Consider the following 22,363-nt stretch of genomic DNA (forward strand, 5'->3'; position numbering starts at 1 on the left):
ACAGCTCATCTGGACATGCAATGACATTACCATCACTGAATGCCCCACTATCAACATCTTGGAGGGTACCATGGACCAGAAACTGAACTGGACCAGCCATATAAATACTGTGGCTACAGGAGCAGGGAATTCTGTGGCGAGTAACTCATCCCATGTCTCCCTAAAGTCTGTCAACCACCTACAAGACACAAGCCAGGAGTGTAATGCAATTCTCTCCACTTGCCTGGATGAGTGATGCTCCAATAACACTCAAGAAACTCACTACCATCCAGGCCAAAGCAGCTTGCTTGATTGGCACCCCATCGGTACCTTATATGTTCAGGCCCAGGTTTTCGCCCCTGAGTCTGATGCTCAGAGTTGGGAGAATTCCTGGCTCTGTGAAACCGACTTTTAAAAAGGGCCACTCACAGGCCTGATTTTTGGTTGGTGTTGCAGGGTGGTGGGGGTTACTCAAATCGAAGTCAGGGCGGGTGAGCCTGGAAGTGGTGAAGGGTCAGAGGCGGGCCTGGCGCAAGTCGTGCGATTTGGCCGCATATATAAAGCACCCCTTTGAAGTTGTCGGCCTGACTGTTACTTCCTAAATGCCGCACATCCAGAGCTTTGGAGGAGATGTTATTGAGTTGTCAGATGACTGTTAAAGCTGTGAATGTTATCCAGCTGTTAGATTATCCAAGAATGGATGGTCTATCATGGGCTTTCCCTATGGGTGAAAATTGTCATTCGTTCTTTCTAATCAAAGTGTGCTGAACTAAATCACTGAGTGGATTCTCAAGACATGGCCATGGAGATGATATTGTTTTGCCACCACTGCTTGCTACAACTAATATGCATTGATTTAGCACAGCATGTGACCTTGACAGCCACAATATACATGGTGCCAAGCGTATGAACAGAGCCTTTCTCTCAACCGCACTGTTAAGAGTTATTCATAGATGACATGATGCGAATTGTTACTGCATGTAAGCACACAAAAGTGATTATAGCAACGTATCCTGAGTTGCTACTTTTCTCCTTACATTTTATAATAGAATGTCGCACAGAGCAGCCACATCGGAAGGAATGAAGGCAGCTGCCCCATGCTTTTCCCACTGGGACCTGGAGGCCCTGGTAGATGAAGTACAAATGAGAAGATTCATCATCTACCCAGCTGGCCAATGCAAAATGCCTGCTACAACCAAGAAGCCTGGGTTCAGATTATGACAGTGATGAGCACCACCAGAGGCTATCAGAGTTCATGGATCTAGTGCTGCAAAGGTTCAGTGACCTGTTGCATTCTTGCAAGGTGAGTAGCATGGCTCATAGAGACAGAGGTCCAAGGAAGGGTCACACCTGCATGCTGCAGATAAAATGAGAGTCCTGGCACATACAAGACTCCAATGCTGAAGCAGAGAAATACATGTAAGCAGCTCATTTAGCTGTGCACAAACAGATGTGAATAGGCAGTATGATGCACAGATGCACTGAAGAACAATATCTCTGCATGTGCTATATGTGAGGGTGACATAAATTCAGGTGTGAGTGTAAAACAAAAAGGCAAAGGACGCAAAACAGATGGTCTGGAGTGGGGTTGGGAGAGCCTACCTGTGGTCCATGCACCCAGTGGAGTAGGTAGCTATGGAGTTTGCCAGGTTGCAGGAGCTGCTGGCTGTTGGTGACGATGATGGTGATAAAGGAAGAGTTGATATTGCCTTGGCACATGGTGGTATTGGTAGAGGTCATGCTGTCACTTCACTGGGCACAATGGACATTAGCATGAGAGGGAGTGCAATAATGGGGTTGTTTGGTTTTGCAATGGCCAGTGGATAGATGATCACTCTTCTTTGCACCTCATCATGCAGGCAGTACGAGCATGGTTAAGGCATTGGTGTGCACCAGAGAGTGTATTCACTATGAGAAGGGCTATATCTAAATACCTTATTTTGTGTGTCGTCCAGGGCCCAGCTCTGCTGTCTCTCCCACAGCCCCAACCTTGGCCCATATTATTCCTCGGGTGTTATGACCGATGCAGTTGGTAAAGCAGAATTATTTAAAAATCCCAGAGGGAAACTTCAAACAACTGTCATAACCTATAATTTTAAGTGTTATGTTTGAAATGTGCCTCTAAATTCAGGAATAGACCATCAGTTCTTGAGGTTTTACATTAAACTAATTGAAACATTTCATTAAGTTACGTAGGTTAAAAAATATATATGTGGCTTACAAAGTACTACTATCATAACTTTTAATTCCCAAACTAATCTCCATCAAGGCAACAGCCACCCATAGACTTAACCAAACACCAGGCAAAGCAATTTCACCTTACAAATTCTAAGTGAGATTAAAAACAAAAAACTGCGGATGTGGGAAATCCAAAACAAAAACAGAAATACCTGGAAAAACTCAGCAGGTCTGGCAGCACCTTACATCACATCAACAATTTCCAGTTCCCTGACCCCAACCACCTCCTCTTCATCATGGATATCCAATCCCTCTACACCTCCATCCCCTGAGGGCTCTGAGGGCTCTCCGCTTCTTCATCGAACAGAGACCCGAATTATCCCCATCCACCACTATTCTCCTCCGTCTGGCTGAACTTGTTCTCACACTGAACAATTCCTCCTTTAACTCCTCTCACTTCCTCCAAATAAAAGGTGTGGCTATGGGTACCCACATGGGCCCCAGCTATGCCTGTCTCTTTATGGGGTATGTGGAACATTCCTTGTTCCAGTCTTACTCCGGCCCCCTCCCACAACTCTTTCTCCAGTACATCAATGATTACTTCGGTGCTGCTTCTTGCTCTCGTCGGGACTTGGAAAAATTGATTAATTTTGCTTCCAATCACCACCCCTCCATCATTTTCACATGGTCCATCTCTGACACTTCCCTTCCCTTCCTTGACCTCTCTGTCTCAATTTCTGGTGATAGACTGTGCACCAATATTCATTACAAGCCTACCAACTCCCACAGCTACCTTGACTACAGCTCCTCACACCCCGCTTCCTGTAAGGACTCCATCCCATTCTCTCAGTTCCTTCACCTCTGTCACATCTGTTCTGATGATGCTACCTTCAAAAACAGTTCCTCTGACATGTCCTCCTTCTTCCTTAACCGAGATTTTCCACCCACGGTGGGTGACAGGGCCCTCAACCGTGTCCGGCCCATCTCCCGTGCATCTGCCCTCACGCCTTCTCCTCCCTCCCAGAAACATGATAGGGTCCTCCTTGTCCTCACTTATCACCCCACCAGCCTCCGCATTCAAGGGATCATCCTCCGCCATTTCCGCCAACTCCAGCATGATGCCACCACCAAACACATCTTCCCTTCACACCCCCGGCGGCATTCCGTAGGGATCGTTCCCTCCGTGACACCCTGGTCCACTCCTCCATCACCCCCTACTCCTCAACCCTCTCCTGCGGCACCTCCCCATGCAAACGCAGAATATGCAACACCTGCCCCTTCACTTCCTCTCTCCTCACTGTCCAAGGGCCCAAACATTCTTTTCAAGTGAAGCAGCATTTCACTTGCATTTCCCCCAACATAGTCTACTGCATTCGTTGCTCCCAATGCGGTTTCCTCTACATTGGAGAGACCAAACGTAAACTGGGTGACCGCTTTGCAGAACACCTTCGGTCTGTCCACAAGCATCACCCAGACCTCCCTGTTGCTTGCCATTTTAACACTCCACCCTGCTTTCTTTCCCACATGTCTGTCCTTGGCAGTGTTATAATAGGATTCATGCCTCCACAATGGTGGTGATAGAGAGGACCATAGGTCTTCTGAAGATGAGCTTCTGATGCCTGGATCGTTCAGGGAGCACTACAATACCCCCCAGAGCAGGTGTCACTGATAGCAGTTGTATGCTGCGCTCTCCACAGGTGGGGGTGGGCGCAGTGAGTGTGAAATTGAAGGAATGGGATCCACACTGGGTTCCTGCCCGCCCTGACCTCGCAACAATTTTACGCTGGGGCGGCAAGGCCTTAAATGCGATGCCCACCCTTGCCCTAGTTGAGGTCCTCAAGTGGCCAATTATTGATTACTTAAGGGCTGTTCTCCACCCAGCCTCAGTTTTTAGGCTGGCATGAGGACTTACCTGGCTTCAATCTTGGGTGGAAAGTTGGGGGGCGGGCCTTCTGACTGTGGGCACTGACCCCTTAAGGCCCAGTGACAACTGGACATCCCTCCCCCAACCTCTTTCCTGATACCCCAATCGCCCCCTTTGAGTTCCCCCAGGCCTTCCCTACCCCATCCCACCCTGGGATCCCTTAAACTTACCTTGTCCTCCAGTCCCAGGACTTAGGATAAGACTTCTTCCTGGAGTTCCTCTTCAGTCCAGTTCAGCTTTTGTCACTGCAGGGACTGGAGAGCTGTCAGCCCACTCTCTAAGGCAGGACTTCCCCCGAGTGAGGGGCATTGTCCCACCTGCAGCCAATTGATGCTGATTTGAGCATTTGGGGCATTCGGATGCGGGAAAAGAAGCCCCGCCATCCCAAAAATTCAGGCCACACAGTCCGATTTACCCCCAGTCCGATTTACCCCCCCCCCCAGTCCGATTTATACACAGTGGGCAGAATTTTATGCCTCACAGGTGGGCGCCTGCCCGACCAGATCTGGTGTAAAATAACGTGAGAAGATGTCAGGCGGGCGCCCCAATGTCATCCTGCATGTGCGCAATCTTCATGTCGGTAAGCATACATGGGTGTTGGAGCCGCACCCACTATCAATTAAAAGGCCACTTAAGGCCATTAAAAGCCCAAGTGAACCAGATTTTGTGTTGCCCAAGTGAATTCGCACTCGTCGCATGGTCAAAACAGACAGGCAGCCAGCCCACATTTTGCAAAACTTCATCCAAGGGCGGGATATAAAGGGTCAGCAGAATTGCTAGTATGAGTAGAGGAGGAAATTTGCTGCTGGTCGCTTATTTGAACTTGACAGCTTCATCTCTGTTTTCAGCTTCACTCTTAGCATTTCTAGGCTTCTTTCCATGACTCATTGGTGTGAGGATTTTGACAGTGTGGACACTCCCAGACACTTTTGTTACCCTGGCAATGGGGATTGTGTTCTCCACTAGAGGCACCTCCTCTGAGGAGGAAGAGAGGGCCAGAAAGGGGAGGATGCCGGAAGTCCATATTCAGCCTCCAAGGGAGCCATCTGTGGGAGGACAGGCACAGGCACAAGGGGCGCCAGAAGGAAGTCCAAGGCGAAGGGGCCAGAGAAGACGCCACTATCCTGCTGCCAGGGTTTACAGATGGCGATGCAGCTACCTCGTTGTGTCCGAGGTACAATACCGAAGGAGGCTCCGCCTCTCCAGGGAGACCGTGACCTCCATTTGTCAGATGATTGGGCTTGAGATCAGCTCCAACTGTGTGGGTGGAAACACCATGCCAGTCATTCTGAAGGTCACAGTGGCCCTTAACATCTATGTCTCCAGCTCCTTCCAGGGAATCAGTGAGGAATCTGTGTGGAGTGTCCCAATCAGCTGTCCACAGTTGTGTCAAGCTGGTGACAGAAGCACTGTTCTGGCGGTTAATGACATTTATTCATTTCCATACCAACAAGGCCAGCCAGACTAAGTGAGCCAGAGGCTTTGCAGCGAACGCTGGGTTCTCCCGCATCCAGGATGCAATTGACTGCCATCAAGGCACCAGCAGGTCAGGGAGCCTTCATCAACAGGAAGGGGTTCCACTCGAACATCCAGACAGTTTGTGACCACAGGATGCAGATTTTGCAAGACTGTGCACAGCACCCTGGCAGCTCTCATGATGCTTACAACCTCAGACAATCACAGGTGCCAAAGCTGTTCATTACCCCAGCTCGACTGGATAAATGGCTGCTGGATTACAAGGGCTATCCATTGAAAAGATGGCTTATGATGCCTCTCCATGACCCAAGAACAGAGGTAGGGCAGTGTTATAATAGGAGTCATGCCTCCACAAGGGTGGTGATAGAGAGGAAAATAGGTCTTCTGAAGATGTGCTTCAGATGCCTGGATTGTTCAGGGGGTGCACTACAATACTCCCCAAAATGGGTGTCACTGATAGTGGTTACATGCTGCGCTCTCCACAATCTGGCACTGGCAAGGGGGCACCCACTGGAGGAAGAGGATGTTTTCACAGCCCCATAGTCCACAGATGATGAATCCAGTAGTGAGTCAGAAGAGGAGCACGGTGAGAAAGCTGAGGGTGTGCAGGCAGATCTGGTAACCTCCAGGGAGGCAGGGACCCGAAGGACGCCTTGATCCAACGCCCCTTCAGCTAGTGACTATTGCATGACATGAACTGCTTTGTTAACACACAACTATTTTCTTATTGGCTTAAACATTGCATCAGATTGCTAGAAAAATATAACTAGAATTTAATTTTAACATTGAGGTTGTAAATTGTTGTTACTTTTTACACCCTATTATAAAAATGCTTTATTTGGCCGTTTATTTCCTTTGATCTCTGCGGGCTCCTCTTAGGGTGCTCTGGATGAAGGCAGCAGCTCCTCTGCCCCTCTGCCAGTGACTGTGGCATCTGGAGAGTGCCAGTAGGGAGCCAGAAGCGGAGCATGGTGAGGAGAACGTTGAGGGCAAAGAGGCAGACCCCATAACCTCCAGGGAGGCAGGGACACCAGGGACGCCTTGATCCAACGCCCCTTCAGCTGCCAAAGATCTGCTTCCACCTCATGCCAGCTCTGCCACCTCCATCCAGGTTGTCTGAAATGACCCTTTCATTTGAACCCAAAGTCCACTCAGTGTCTGTGCAATAAAGTTTACAGCCTTTCACGTCCAGCATTACATACCGGTGTACCCTGCACCAAAAAAATACAAAGGTGAAGCATACTCAGGCCATTACGGCAAAAACAAAATTTATTGCATTTTGACAATCCAAACAAATTAACATAACCTTCTCCGGTCTTCAATCCCAGACCGGTAAACATAAACAAAACATTACAGAACAGAAGATCACCTGTGACCAATCCCTCTTGTGCTCATGGTGCCTTAAACTTACATTTGCAAGTGCTACGTCTTGTTGCCCCCCTCCACTCGCTGGCAGTGAATTGAAGGCAGCCTGCTGTCCTGTTGGCTTTGATGACCTTGGCGGTCGTCCTCTGGCCAGTGGAGCCTGTGCTGGCCCCGCCTGGGAGGGAGCAGCCAGTGGCATGGCTGGCATCTCTCCAGTCATCGCAGCCTCTTCTGATGCCACTGTCACTGGCAGAGGGGCAGAAGAGCTGCTGCCTTCATCCAGAGCATTCTAAGAGGAGTCCGCAGAGACGACAGACAGCTCGTGTGCCAATGTGAGGTCACGCTGGACATCTCTGCTCACCATTGATGGATGAGTACCTAGCTGGGATACTGGGTGTCTCATCCATCTCCCACATTGACATTGACCGCCTGAGGTCATTGCCTGTGTGAGGGTTTGCAGGTCTAAGCACAACCCCAGGAACCCCTGATTCTGTCCCTGCAACTGCCTCTCCATGAGTATCGCCACTGTCAATGGAGGGGGCAGTGCGCTCAGCCACGAGGGTCAACACAGTGCTTATGCTCCGCATGGACTCCTCCACAACAGAGACCGTGGCACGCATACCCTCATGGATCTCCGCCAGATCCTCCCGGACTTCACACTGGATGTCCAGCATCTGCTGCCTAATGGATGACTCCAGAAGCACATCATCTGCCTTTGACTCAGCATCGAACCTGGTTTCCAGCAGTCCTCCGACATGGTGGCGTCCTGGGCACTCCCTGCCTCTGCCTGCTCCTCAAGTGAGTGTGAAGTGCCCTCACTGCTGCACTCCAACATTCTAGACAAAGATCTAATGCCCACCGAGGTGCTGGTATCAGCACTGGTGCCTGGTTCAGAGATCGGATATGTCGGAGGTGCATGTAAAAGCTGATGGTCTTCTGGCATCGGGGGTGGCTCTTCAGGGTCCTGCGATTGAGTCCGTGCTGGTCAATCTAATCGAGGACAACGACACGTCATTAATTAAAGTCATCACACTGTCACTATACATGCCAGGCACCCTGGTGACACAATGGAGTTCTGCATCATGGTGCTATCATCTTTCAATGATCAATGGGAACTCCAGTTTTGAGGCCCCACCAATAAAGAAATTACAGCTCACCCCCTTGGCCAGCTCCAGTGTCATTGACGTTTGGCACTCAGAGTCTAACAACCATGAGCTGCACTGGAAGACAGCCAGACCTTAACACTTCAACACACTGATCCAAGCCAACACAGTAATCACCCTTGCTGAGCGCAGCAAGTCATTTATGGCACTGCACCCAAGTGCGCCGCAGAATGTCGTGCCTGCTGACCTGCGCTGCCACCTCCTCCAAAGTTCTTTTTGTCAGGTGCGATGGCCTCCTCCTTCCATCTCTGGGGATGAGGGTGTCCCTCCTGGCAGTCACCTCCTCCAGGAAGACCGCAAGGCACTCGTCCAAAAACCAGTGCGGGGAAGGAGGGTGGTGGGGTTGGCAAGTGCCCAACTGACCTGCTGGCGTCTCCAGCTGCATTTGAAGCCATGACTTTGGCCTTCAGAACGCAGAAGATATGTTCTACCCTGGCAGTCTTCAAGGAACTGCCTGTGCCGCTTTTAAACCGCCCACTAGATCGCCATTGGACCCAGTGGTCAACAAGCCCCCGCCCACGCTTCCCAACCATTATCAAGATACATTTCACGCTGGGCCGGCCTTAATTGACCAGCCGGCATGAAATCGTGGTCGGGGGCTGATCGCAGGTGGTAGCCCGTTTCCCGAATGGTTGCGGGCCCGCTGACCGTGTGCACTCACCAAGAGTAAAATTCAGGCCAGTCTGATTTACACACAGTCTGAGTCACTCCACAGACTGTCAGCTGGAGCAGTGGCTGAAGATTTGAATCTGCCAGAGTGAATCAGCACACATTGTACTTTGGAAAAGAATCATGATTTCACATTGACCTATTTTTGTGGTAGAAACTTTCTGGAAACTTTATTGTAAAAGCAGTGGAAAATCCCAAATTTCTTCAATGTTATCTTTTATGTCATTATTCCAATGTAACGTAGGAAAGCAAAAGAAAATTTTAGCTACAACTGTAATGAAGATAGTGTCAGAGTGAGGTAATCAGATCCAGACACGCCATGAATGACCCAAATCTCAACATTCTTATATTACTCAATAAGCTGACTTGTGGGGTCACTGCACTGGTCAACTTGTTTTTTTTAAAACAGTGGCCCTGATTTTCATTCCCCCACATGGTAGTTGGTAGGCAGAATGTAGGGTGTTGGGAAATTAAAGTGATGCAGGGGAAACTTCCACAATTCTTTCTTGCCCCGATGTGCCTGACTCCAATTTTAAACCACAGGCCACAGGACAACTGTCCCAATCTGATGGGGTCCTCTTTCAATACGCAGGTCAGACTCTGATGAGGACCTCAGTAGCCAATTTGGCATTTTAACCTTGGGCCTAAGCAATGGAGCAGTGCGGGTTACACTGTCAGACAGAACAGTGCCAGAAGATGCCAGCAAAGTGAATTTTTATTTGGTTTCCTGATGGCCAGGAGTACTCAAATTTTCCCACTGCTATTAAATCTGCCTGAACACAAATTGCACCAGAAAATTCGAGGTAAACTGAGTTCCACTCTGTGTGACTATGCTAACTTTAATTAAGAAAAGAAGTGACTATATTGGAGAAGACTCTGAGTTTATCTTTCATCTATCTGGCATGACTAAAGAATGTGTAGGAAGGTGGTAGTACCAGGTAACTGTTGCTGTAGTTGGGTGAGTATTTGTAGTACAAAATTGTGAAAATCCACTTTTGGACACTGCACATTGATATAATTTTAGATTGATATTGTAGGCGTTTTATATAATTAAACGTATATATAAATAAATAACTAAACTTCAGACAGCATGTTCACCATTTAGCTATTGTTTATTTGCAAGAATTTAAATGAGTGGTTTTAGAGGTCAGCGTATCATAGGGCAGCAGAGTAGGCGGATATTACTTCCTGAGTCAGAGCATAAATCTTCCTTTAAATCTTCTGATTGGTTCCTCATTAGTTTAGCAGTGAAACCAGCCTGAAACAGCATTCAGCAGCTTGTGGTTCGGCAATTTTCACAGACTCCCTTTGGGCTACAAGCATTTTACAATCCAGTAAAATGCATTTTTGAAAATAGTTATCATAAAAACATGCTTCAAGGAAGAACATTAGAATAAGCAATATGTGTAAAAGGTCGCATGGAAGATACTGGAAAAATAAGGTAAATTATATGGTTGGGTTAAAAAAGAGAAGAAATAATACTTAGTGAGATGACTTATGAAATTGTTTAATTTGGTTATTGATGGTTATATGTTAAAATGGTTAATAATAGGAACTATTAAAAGGGAAGCATCTGTCTTGATATTTGGAAAGTACTGATGGAGAATTGAGACACTATCTATAAAAAGAACACTTTTATTATGTTTCAAATGTTCTGTAAACTGTTAGCCACCTGGAAAGTAATTATTGTTTCCAAATAATCTTTGTCTCTTAACAATGGTTACAGCAATGTTGTTTCTGGTTAGAGTGGTAGTTCATTGCAGCTTAAGGTGCTGGTTGCAAGGAAGGGAACTTGCACACCTACCCTCCTAAGGTATCCAACAAGAGAAAGGGTTGTTTTGGATAAATTAATGGATAAAAGACACAAATAACCAGCTAATATTATGTGGGCAATTAATAAAGGTTGCAAGTTGTCAACATATAATTATTGACAAGTCAAAGAATTCCTTGAGGTAATCAGTTAAAGATTCTTAAAACAGTAAAAAAGCAGATGCTATATTACATTTGATTAGCAACCATGAAATGGTAATTACTTGGGTTCTAGTGGTCATTTCCTAGTCAATTTTTAAAAAAAATCATTCATGGGATGTGGGCATCGCTGGCTAGGTCAGCATTTATTGCCCATCCTAATTTCCCTAGAGAAGGTGGTGGTGAGCTGCCTTCTTGGACTGCTGCAGTCCATATGGTGAAGGTACACCTACAGTGCTGTTAGGGAGGGAGTTCCAGGATTTTGACCCAGCAGCAGTGCAGGAACAGTGATATATTTCCAAGTCAGGATGGTGTGTGGCTTAGAGGGGAACTTCCAAGTGGTGGTGTTCCCATGTGTCTGCTGCACTTGTCCTTTTGGATGGTAGCAGTCCTGGGTTTGGAAGGTGCTGTCGAAGGAGGCTTGGTGAGTTCCTGCAGTGTATCTTGTAGATGGTACACACTGCTGCCATTGTGCGTCAGCAGTGGAGGGGGTGAATGTTTGTGAATGGGATGGCAAACAAGCAGGCTGCTTTGCCCTCGGTGGTTTCGAGCTTCTTGTCTGTTGTTGAAGCTGCACTCATCCAGAAAAGTACTTTAAGGCCATTAACTAGCAGTTTTATGAGCAGCCAATTTAATTAAAACAATTCAGCTCATGCACTAGACATAAAATATTGTGGTATTAGGACTGGATTTAATCCTTTTATTTTTACAGATAGCTTTAATCTTCCTCTGATGTCAGATATAACTTTGACCTTGCTTTTATTAATTTTAACCCTATTCTAAAGTTATGGCTAATTATCTTAACTTTATATTAATTTGTTACGGAAGATAAACCTTCACCTGTCTCTGTTATTGAGTGCTAACATTAAACCTGTGGAACATAACCTAGCTTTAACACTGCTGAATGTTATGTACCTATAACTTGAACTAGATTAAGCAATTAAAATTTTACTAGTATATGGCACCAGGAGTAACCCAGAGAGTACTATCTTTGAGAGTCTACTTTTTATTTTCTTTCCTAGCTCCCTAAAAATTGCCTGCCAGACTTCATCCCTCCTTCTGCCTAGGCCAATGATACCAGATGGATGTCAATCTGTTCACTCTCCCAGCTCAGAATGTTTTGCACCTGCTCAGTGTCTTTCTTGACCCTGTCACTAGGGGGGCAACATTCCATCCTGGAATCACATCTGCGGCAACAGAAACACCTGTCTGTTCCCCTAACTATTGAATTCCCCCATGGCTTTTCTTACCTTTCTCCTTCCTCCCCTCCGCCTGCACAGCTGAGCCACCAATGGTGAGGTGGACTTGGCTATGGCTGTACTATCACCCTCACCAGCATTCAGAACTGACTACCAGTTACAGAGCGAGATACACTCCGGGGATCCTACACTACCTGCCTGATCCTCCACATCTGCCAATGGGTGGCCCTCCATTCCATCTCTGCCTGCACACTCTTAACTGTAGAGTGACCACCTCCTGGAACATACTATCCATGTCACTCTCATCCAAATGGATATACCACAGTGATGCAAATTCTGGAGCTTGAGCTTGTCCATCTGCTGACACTTTCTGTACATGCGGTTGTCTGGAACACAAGCAGCATCCTGGCGTTCACTGATGGCACAGGATGTGCATTCAATGAAACTGAAGTGCTCTGCCATGCCTCTATTTATTATACAAGCAGATAAACTTACCAGAAATTATGTTAAGATTTAATTACAAAAGCAAACTACAGCAGATGCTGGAGATCTGAAGTAAAAACAAAATGCTGGAAATAATCAGCAAGTCAGCCTGCATCTGTGGAGGGAAACAGAGTTAATGTTTCAGGTTGACCTTTCAGCAATTCTGAATGTGTACCAAGAGTGATGGTACAGGAGGGAGAGCTTTAGATTCCTGTTGCATTGGTGTCGGTCCTCGGGAAGAATGGACCTGCACTGCCACCAAGGCTGGGACCAAAAGTGTGGCAGGGGGATTTGCTGTTGGAGAGGGTTTAAGCTAGCTTGGGCAAACGTTCAGAAGAGAGAGAAGCAAAGCTGGAAATGGAAAGCATAAAATCAGTAAGATAGTATGGGAGGTGCAGGAACAAAGGCTAGAAAATAGACAACTAATGAGTTGTTCAGTGATTAATGCTACATACTTCATTGCAAGGAGTGTCGTGAATAAGGCAAATTAGCTGAGGACACAGGTAGACACTTGGGGCAGAATTTTCCGTTCAGCTTGCAGGGGCGGGCCCAACACGCTGACGCCTAAAATGACCCATGATGATGTTGGGCATGCACCCCAATGTCACCGTATGCCATCGCGATATTTCGGAAGGCAGGTGCGCTATGAGTTCCAAGGCACGCCCGCCATTAATTAACGGGTCAGCTAAGGCCCTTGAGGCACCAGCTGAAGATGATTTTTCACAGCCTATGCGATTTTCAGTGTGTCGCATGAGCGCAATGGGCAGGCAGGTAGGCCACATTTTTAAAAACCTCATCCACAGGCGGGATAAGAGGGATGAGTGGGCTCGCTAATGAAGTTGTTAGAACTTTATTACTTACTGCTACTTGCTTGAGCAAACAGGATAACTTTATTTCACTTCAGAGCTGCTTTGACAAAAAGAATAGGCTTCAGTTCAGGATGCTGGAGGAATCATAACACTTGGGGCCTTCCAGGTACCAGACAGCCTTCTCTTACCCTGGGAATTGGGATTGTGGTCTCCGCTGGAGGCACCTCCTCTGAGGGGGAAGAGAGGGCCAGAAGGGGGAGGAGCCCAGGAGTCCATATTCAGCCTCCAGGGGAGCCACCTGTGGAAGGACAGGCGCAGGCACAAGGGGCGCAGGGCCAACAGAAAGTCCAAGGCGGAAAGGGCCACTATCCTGTTGCCAGGGTTTACAGGCGGCAATGCAGCTACCTCAATATATCTGAGGTGCAGTCCGAAGGAGGCTCCGTCTCTCAAGGGGGAGAGTGACCTCCATCTGTCAGATGATCGGCCCTGAGATCAGCTGCAAATATGTTGGTGCGCATCCCATGCCAGTGGCGCTGAAGGTCACGGTTCCTCTCAAATTCAATGCCTCTGGCTCTTTCCAGGGGTCGGTGGGTGATCGTTGTGGAGTCTCCCAATCAGCTGTCCACAGTTGTGTCAAGCTGGTGACAGACGATCTGTTCAGGCATGCATTGACTTTCATTCACTACTGCTTGGATGAAGCCAGCCAGGCAGAATGAGCCAGAGGCTTTGCCTTGATTGCTGGGTTCCCCCGTGTCCAGGGTGCAATCAATTTCACACATGTGGCCATCAAAGAGCCAGTGGGTGAGCCAGGAGCCTTTGTCAACAGGAAGGGCTTCCACTCCATGAACGTGCAGATTGTATGTGACCATAGGATGTAGATTCTGTACATCTGTGCAAGATACCCAGGCAGCTCCCATGGCACATACATCCTGAGACACTCCCAGGTGCCGAGGTTCTTCAATGCTCCAGCCCGGCTTGATGGATGGCTGCCGGGTGACAAGGGCTATGGTGGCTCATGACGCCTCTCCACAATCCAAGAACAGAGGCCGAGCAGCGGTATAATAGGAGCCACGCCTCCACAAGGGCTGTGGTAGAGAGCACCATCAGCCTTCTCAAGATGTACTTCCAATGCCTGGACTGTCCAGGGGGCGCACTCCAATACCCCCCAGATCATGTGTCACTGATAGTGGTTGCATGCTGTGCTCTCCACAATCTGGTGCTGGAAAGGGGGGACCCAGTGGACGAAAAAGATGTAGACACAGATACTTTGGCTGCAGACGATGAGTCTAGCAGCAAGTCCAAGGATGAGAATGCTTAGGAGAATGCTGAGGGGATAGACGCCAACCTGGGCAACCTCCAGGAAGGCAGGGACACCCCGGAGGCTTTGATCCGATGCTCCTTCAGCTAACCTACCAAAGATGAACCACCAACACATGCCAGGGCTTCAGGCTCCATACTCGATACCTGAGAGCAACATCTGCCTGCTCAGGAACATTAACTATGTGCCTTGTCAATAAAGCTCAATGACAAACAAGTCACTCATAACATCATGGGTTCCCATTCACCTGCAGAACTAATGAAGCACCCAGAGGCTTGTTCAGAACTAAAACATTTAATTATTGGCAATTTGGCATACAGAAATCAAAGTACATTAAAAGGTGTTGAAGGGCACACCAACTTAAGAGATACTTAAAAGTGGGGCAAAAGAAAACCACCAGTGAGAAGCCTGTGTTGTGCCTAAGATGATTTAAGCTTACGCTTGCAGGTGGAACGTCTTGGTCCTCCCCCCTCGCTGGCACCGGCATTGGAGACAGCCTGCTCACTCTGCTGTCCTGTTGGCCTTGATGACCTTGGCCGGCTGTGGAGCCTGTGCTGACCCTGACTGAGAGGGAGCAGCCAGTGCCATGGCTGGCATCTCCCCAGTCACCGCAGCCTCATCAGATGCCACAGTCACTGGCAGAGGGGCGGAGGAGCACCCTGAGAGGAGCCTGCAGAGATGACAGGCACTTGTGCGCCAACTTGAGGTCACTTTGGACCTCCCTGCTCACCATTGATGAATGGGCACCTAGCTGGGATACTGAGTGCCCAATCCATCTCCCACACTGACACTGACCACCTGAGATCAGTGCCACTGTGAGGGCTTGCAGATCCTAGTGCATCCCCAGGAAGCCCTGATTGTTCTCCTGGAGGAGCCTCTCCATGAGAGTCGCCACTCTCTCCATTGTGGCATTGTGCTTGGCCATGAGGGTCATTGCATTGCTCATTGGTCATTGGGGGTGGGGGGAGGGGGGGGGTGGTGGGGTGGCTCCTTCTCCTGTCCCTTGGCACCAGGATCTCGCGGCGTGTTGCTACCTCCTCGAGGAGAGCGGTGAGGCATTCATCCGAGAACCTCGGGGCTGACTGCCCCGCCGACCTGCCTTCCCTCCTGGCCTGCTCTCCGACGACCTTATCCATCGTGCCCCTGACCAACATCAGCGGCAGCCTTAGGAGGGCTGCCTGTGCCATTTTTGAATAGGCCGCCGGGTCGCCATTGGAACCGGCAGTCACTGGCCTCCTGCCATTGCCTGCCCCTCCCCGCTGATCTCGGAAGCTGCGATTTATGCTGGGCGGGCTTTAATAAGGCTTAATTGATAGCGAGCGGCGATTGGCTCTGCACCCGCTCTCGTCTGCTTCCGCCCAGTCCGCCTGCCATAGGAAAAATTCCTGGTCTTGGGAATATGATATCGTAGCTAGTACTGAAACACGGCTTAAAGAAGACCAGGAATAGCACTCAATATTCCCCGTTACAGGATTTGCAGATGGGTTTAAGGAGGGGATAAAAAAGGAGGGAGGGTCACAATACATTGGTTAAAGACACAACCACAGCTGTGAGGAGGGATGACATGCTAAAAGAATCATCAAGCATATGAGTAGAACTGGGAATCAAACAAGGGGCAATCACATTGCAGGGAGTGTAATTTGGACTTCCAAGCAATCAGAGGGAAATAGAACAGCAAATATGTAATTTACTGAGAAGTATAGAAACACCAGAGCAATGATAGTAGGGAATTAAAAACAAAAAACTGCAGATGCTGGAAATCCAAAACAAAAACAGAATTACCTGGACAAACAGTTCTGTTGAAGGGTCATGAGGACTCGAAACGTCAACTCTTTTCTTCTCCGCCGATGCTGCCAGACCTGCTGAGTTTGTCCAGGTAATTCTGTTTTTGTTAGTAGGGAATTTCCCTGGGATAAAATCAGTTTAAAAAGCATAGAGAGTGCAGAATTCTTAAAAAGCATTCAAGAAAACCTTTTTTAGCCAGCATGTAGCATGTCCAACAAAAGAAGCGGCAGTTATGGGTCTAGTTTCAGGGAACAAGGACAAAGATAGAACAAGAGAATATTTTTTAAAAATTTTAAATTGGGAATGCCAATTTCACTCAGCTGAGATGTAATTTAGCAAGAGTGGACTGGAAACAGTTTCTTAACAGCAGTGGAAGGCATTCAAGGAGGAGAGAAAGAAAGGGTTCTGAACAAATATGTTTCCACAAGGAAAAAGTGTGGAGCTCCTAAATCTAGACTCTCCTGGATGTCAAAGAGCACCCAAAGTAGAACAAAGCAAAAAAGGGAAGCTTGTGTCAGATACTGGGAGCTCAACACTGCAAAAAGCCTAGAGAAGTATAGAAACTGCAGGGTGAAATTAACAAGGAAAGTGGGAAAACAAAGAGAGGACCTGAAAAAATTTTGACAGGTAAGATCAAGGAAACCCTACAGATGTTTTATAATTACATAATAAGCAAGAGAGCAGAAGGTTAGCTTGTGCACAGAAGTGGAAGATATGGGCATGGTTCTTATTGAATGCTTTGCGTCTGCCTTCACATAAGATCAGGATAATGGAGATGTTGTAGTTATGGAGGAGATGTGTGAAATATTGGATGATATAAATGATGTTAAGAGAAGTAGGGGAGGAAATGGTGAAGGATCTGACCATGGGTAGAATTTTATGGCCCCTCCCGATCGGGGGATCTTCAGGTCCCACTGAAGACAATGGAGTTTTGAACGGCTCGCCGCATTTTCTGGCCCTGCCCCTGCCACAACAAGACCGTAAAATTCCACCCCGTCATTTTCCAAGCCTCTCTGACTATAGGGTGCCAGAGGACTGGAGAACTGCTAACATTGTATCATTGTTTAAAAAAGGAGGAAAGGATAGACCAAATAATTACAGACCAGTCAGCCTAACTGTGCAGGTGGGCAGATTATTGGAAAAAATTCTGAGGGACAGGATTAATCATCATTTAGAAGGCTGTGCCTGACCAACTTGATCGAAATTTTTGAGGAGGTAAGATGGTGAGGATAGCATGTTTAATGTGGTCTACGTAGACTTGACAAGGTCCGACATGGCAGACTGGTCAGAAAATTAAGTGCCCATTGGATCCAAGACCAAATGACAAGTTGAATCCAACATTGTCTCAGTGGCAGAAAGCAAATCGTAATGGTCATCAGGTGTTTTAGTGGCTGGAAGACTGTTTCCAGTGGGGTTCCACAAGGCTCAGTTCAAGATCTCTTGCCTATCGTGGTATATCTCAATCATTTAGACTTCGTTTTAAGGGTCATGATTAAGATGTTTGCAAATGATGCAAAATTTGGTCATCTGGTTGACACTGAAGAAAACTGTAGACTGCAGGAATATATCAATGGATTGGTCAGATGGATAGAGAAATGACAAATGGAATTCAGTCCAGAGAACTGTGAAATAAACCATTTAGGGAGGGCAAACAAGGTAAGGTAATGCATGATAAATGGTAGGATATTGAGAAGTGCAGAGGAATACAGAGACCTTGGAGTGCATGTCCTCAGATTCCTAAAGGTTGGAGGACAGGCAGGTGGTTAAGAAGACATATGGGATACTTTTCTTTATTAGCTGAGGTATAGAATCATAGAAAAAGGGCAAGGAGGTTATGCTAGAACGGTATGAAATACTAGTTAGGCCATAGCTAGTGTACTGCATACAGCTCTTTTTTTCATTTTTTCACAGGATGTGGGAGTCACTGGATAGGCCAGGAGTTATTGCCCATCCCTAATTGCCCTTGAAAAGGTAGTGGTGAACCACCTTCTTGAACCACTGCAGTCCATGTGGTGCAGGTACACTCACAGTGCTGTTAGGAAGGGAGTTCCACGATTTTGACCCAACAACAGTGAAGAGACAGCGGTATAGTTCCAAGTGAGGGTGGTGTGTGGCTTGGGGGGGAACTTTCAGGTGGTAGTGTCCCCATGCATCTGCTGCCCTTGTCCTTCAAGATGGTAGAGGTCACAGGTTTGGAAGGCGCTGTTGAAGGAGCCTTGGTGAGTTGCTGCAGTGCATCTTGTAAATGGTACACACTGCTCCATTGTGCATCAGTGGTGGAGGGAGTGAATTTTGAAGATGATGGATGATGTACCAGTCAAGCGAGCTGCTTTGTCGAGCTTCTTGAGTGCTGTTGGAGCTGCACTCATCCAAGCAAGTGGAGAGTATTCCATCACACTCCTGACTTGTGCTTTGTAGATAGTGGGCGTGCTTTGGGGAGTCAGGAGGTGAGTTACTTGCTGCAGGATTCCTAGCCTCTGACCTACTCTTGTAGCCACAGTATTTATACAGCTGGTCCAGTTCAGTTTATGGTCAATGGTAACCTCCAGGATGTAGAAAGTTGGGATTCAGCGATAGTGATGCCATTGAATGTCAACGGGAGATGGTTGGATTCTCTCTTGTTACAGCTGGTCATTGCCTGGCACTTGTATGATGCAAATGGTCACTTACCACTTATCAGCCCAAGCCTGTATATAGTCCAGGTCTTGATGCATATGGACATGGTCTGCTTCAGCATCTGAAGAGTCACAAATAGCGCTGAATGTTGTGCAATCATCAGCAAACATCCCCAGTTCTGACACTATGATGGAGGAAAATTCTGGTCACTACAAGGCAGGAAGGATGTGATTGCATAAGAAAGGCTATGGAGGCAATTTACAAGGATATTGCCAGAAATGGAGAATTTTATCTATGTGGAAAGACTGGATAGAATGGAGTAGTTTTATTTGGAACAGATGGGGCCGAGGAGAGATTTAATTGAGGCGTATAACATTATGTGACACCTAGACAGAGTCACTGAAAAGACCCTATTACCCTTACAGAGAGGACAATAACCAGGAGCATAGGTTTAAAGTAATTGGCAGAAGGATTAGATGCGAGTTGAAGAAAACTTTCTATCACCCAGAGGGTGGTGAGAATCTGGAACTCATTGCCTGAAAGGTTAGTAGAGGCAAAAACCCTCAACACATTGAAAACTAACTTGGATATGCACTTCAAGTGCTGTCATCTACAAGCAAGCGGACTAAGAACTGGATCATGGGTTTAGGCTGGATAGCCCTTTTTCAGTCGTCTACTGATATGCTGGGCCAAATTGCCAAGCAGCTCAGAGGGAACACTGAACATTATCAGTCTCCACAGTCAATTTGAGGTCTCATTTGTAAAATGAAATCAAGGAAACTGATCAGGCAAGGCTTTCTTTGTATTAAGACATGATGAGAGCTGTTCACTTAGCTTAATGTTAATCCTCAAGTTTACAGCCAAGTGCAACACTATCTTTAAGCATAAAAAAGTGGACTCATTTACCCCTCATCTGCTTCTTGGCAAATGAGATGCATTAAACAATGATGTTTTTTCGTGCTATACTAATATAAGCAAAGTTTATGCTTACACAGTCAAAGGCATATCACTACCTTTGTGTATGTGTGTACACACTGAATTGTGCACATGAGGGAACAGGAAGCCCTATTTCATCTGGCTGTACAAATTATCAGTTTACTCATTATCATTCATTTCTAATGACTTTGGATGTTGAATTTTTGAACCATTACCTCCCCCTCCCTACCGAGACAACTAATATGTTAATTGTCCCCTCTGAAGAAGCTTTATACCAACATTTGCAGCACCTTATTTTAGTCACTGTTGCTGACCAAATGCAAAAGTTCCAGCTTATTCCCTCATAAGTGCTGAAGTATGTGAGGTTCTTGAGACAAAGGTTGCTTATGGCCAATGGATAGCCACTTCTGTTCAATAAAATCAATGGTGAGGAAGCTGACTAAACATAAATCGATCACTGCCATTCCTTCCTGAGGTTCTAGAATTTCTTACAGTAACATGAAAAAAAATCTGTTATAACCTCCTTTATAAGCATCGTTGGGAGGGTGTGATATTAGTCCATGTATCCTCTTCAGTAAAATGAGTTCAAACACCAGCTCTTACAGTGACCTTAAAACATGTTGCCATTAATCTTCCCTCTAACTTCTATTTGCTGTACATGAAACATTTTGTGTGCTGCACGGTGCCCTTAAAATTGATATGTGGGTGCACATATGTGCATCTTAAAGGGAACATTGCTTGTGTGTGGCCTATTTGTTCCTGCATGACACATTGGCTATTTCTGCAAGGTCATACAGCTCAGGGGGAACTTTGGTTGTTACCTGTTTCAGTGTTTGTATTGATAAAGTTGATTCTCTTAAGTTGAGTTGATTATTTTCTATCTTTTTGACTTTTATAGAATTGCAGTTACAGACAGATACTGATCAATACACGGTGAAGCACATAAACCAAAATGACAAGATGCCCTTTACAGCCGATGGAGGAATAGCTTTGCACAATTTGTTCAATTCGTTTACAAAGAAGAACATTAAATGGAGTCATGAACAGCTCTAACGAAACTTCTGATTACATTTTTAGTGCAGTGAAGACTTCAATTTATCTAATTGATTTTATTGTCACTGGTACATGCAGTCATGTAATAATAAGTACAGTGCAGCAAGAGTTGGAATTAAAGCATGAGACCAGATACATCCTCCTGTGCCAACATCTCATCTATGCTTCTATATACTTTGCCTTGGGCACTCTGACAAATGGTTTTCAACTCTTCAGTATCAACTTGCCCAGGATTCTTTGCTGGATCCTGTTCACATTGCAAGTAACATTCGCACAATGCATTATGCTAACTTTAACCTTAATGTCCTTGAACGCTTATATAGCTATCTGTTGGCCTTTGCGATATAATTCACTTATTGATTCAGCAAAAAAGAAAATAACTGTAATAATGTGGATGTTGGCAGTGCAGAATCCATTGTGGTCAATGATATATCAAAGTCTGAACGTCTCTTTGGAATACATTACTGAAAAAGACAATAGCTGTCCTAATCCAATGAACGGCTTTGCTTCAAGACACATTGGGATTGCATTTATCCTCCTGTGTTTCATCTTGATTGTGTTGTGCTACGGTTTCATATACAGAGAAGGAAAAAGGGCTGGACATTTTGTCACCTCAAATGTTCATGCAAGGAAGACTATTTTTATTCATGGTGTGCAATTAAGCTTTTTCATTGTTCCCGTTTTGATCACAATAGGACTCGGTAAAAAGCCTAAACTGACATTGTTGTATCTGATCAATACTATCATTTTCTCTGTGGCTCAGTGTCTTAGTCCTGTGGTCTATGGTCTCAGATGTAAAGAGCTTCGAAATAAGTTAACTAAAACCAAATTCTGCTGCTGTACTTTGAAAAATGGGAAGAGAAATTATGGTATTTTTCAGCTGAATGTAAGCCTTGCTGCTGATACTGTGACTGATACCCAGGGCAATCAAGTCTGCAATCCCTGACAATTGCATCACTATTTTTACCAGTCTTGCAATAATAGTGTTTAACAAAATGATGAATAAAAAGAGACTATTCAACCCATTCTGACTGTGCTGACTCTTTGAAAGAGCTGGTCAATTAGTTCCACAGCCGTGTTCTTTTTCCATAGCCTTGCCTTAGATGAAGTTTGATGAAAAATACAAAGGCCACCTGGCCGAGTTACCCGTTCGCCAACCGTAATGTTGGATGGGGCGCTAAAAATCGGAGGCACTTGCGCCATTAATGGGCTTAATTGCCCTCTTAGTTATCAGCGGGCGCTCTTCCGACTTTTGCACCCGCTCGCTGAGCGAAATATCGTGCAAGTGCACAATGACGTTGGGACACTCGCCCAACGTCTTCTCATGCAATTTTATGCCCAAACGAGTTAGGCCATGGGACATAAAATTCTGCCCACTAACTCTTTGAAAGAGCGATCCAATTAGAATCTTGCCCTTCCCTATAGCCCTGCAAAATCTCCCT

General features: G+C 46.4%; 1 protein-coding gene across 1 annotated transcript; it reads left to right on the forward strand.

Moving 5' to 3' along the window:
* The first annotated feature begins 10,082 nt into the window (after nucleotides 1-10,082).
* LOC121275287 (odorant receptor 131-2-like) lies at nucleotides 10,083-21,927 on the forward strand. Its single transcript, XM_041182731.1, has 2 exons — nucleotides 10,083-10,195; nucleotides 20,767-21,927. Exon 2 carries the CDS (start codon nucleotides 20,908-20,910, stop codon nucleotides 21,865-21,867), a length of 960 nt encoding a protein of 319 aa, XP_041038665.1. The 5' UTR covers nucleotides 10,083-10,195; nucleotides 20,767-20,907; the 3' UTR covers nucleotides 21,868-21,927.
* Nucleotides 21,928-22,363: the final 436 nt, after the last annotated feature.

This window comes from Carcharodon carcharias, chromosome 2 (genome assembly GCF_017639515.1).
Source record: "Carcharodon carcharias isolate sCarCar2 chromosome 2, sCarCar2.pri, whole genome shotgun sequence".
In the NCBI taxonomy this organism is placed as follows: domain Eukaryota; kingdom Metazoa; phylum Chordata; class Chondrichthyes; order Lamniformes; family Lamnidae; genus Carcharodon; species Carcharodon carcharias.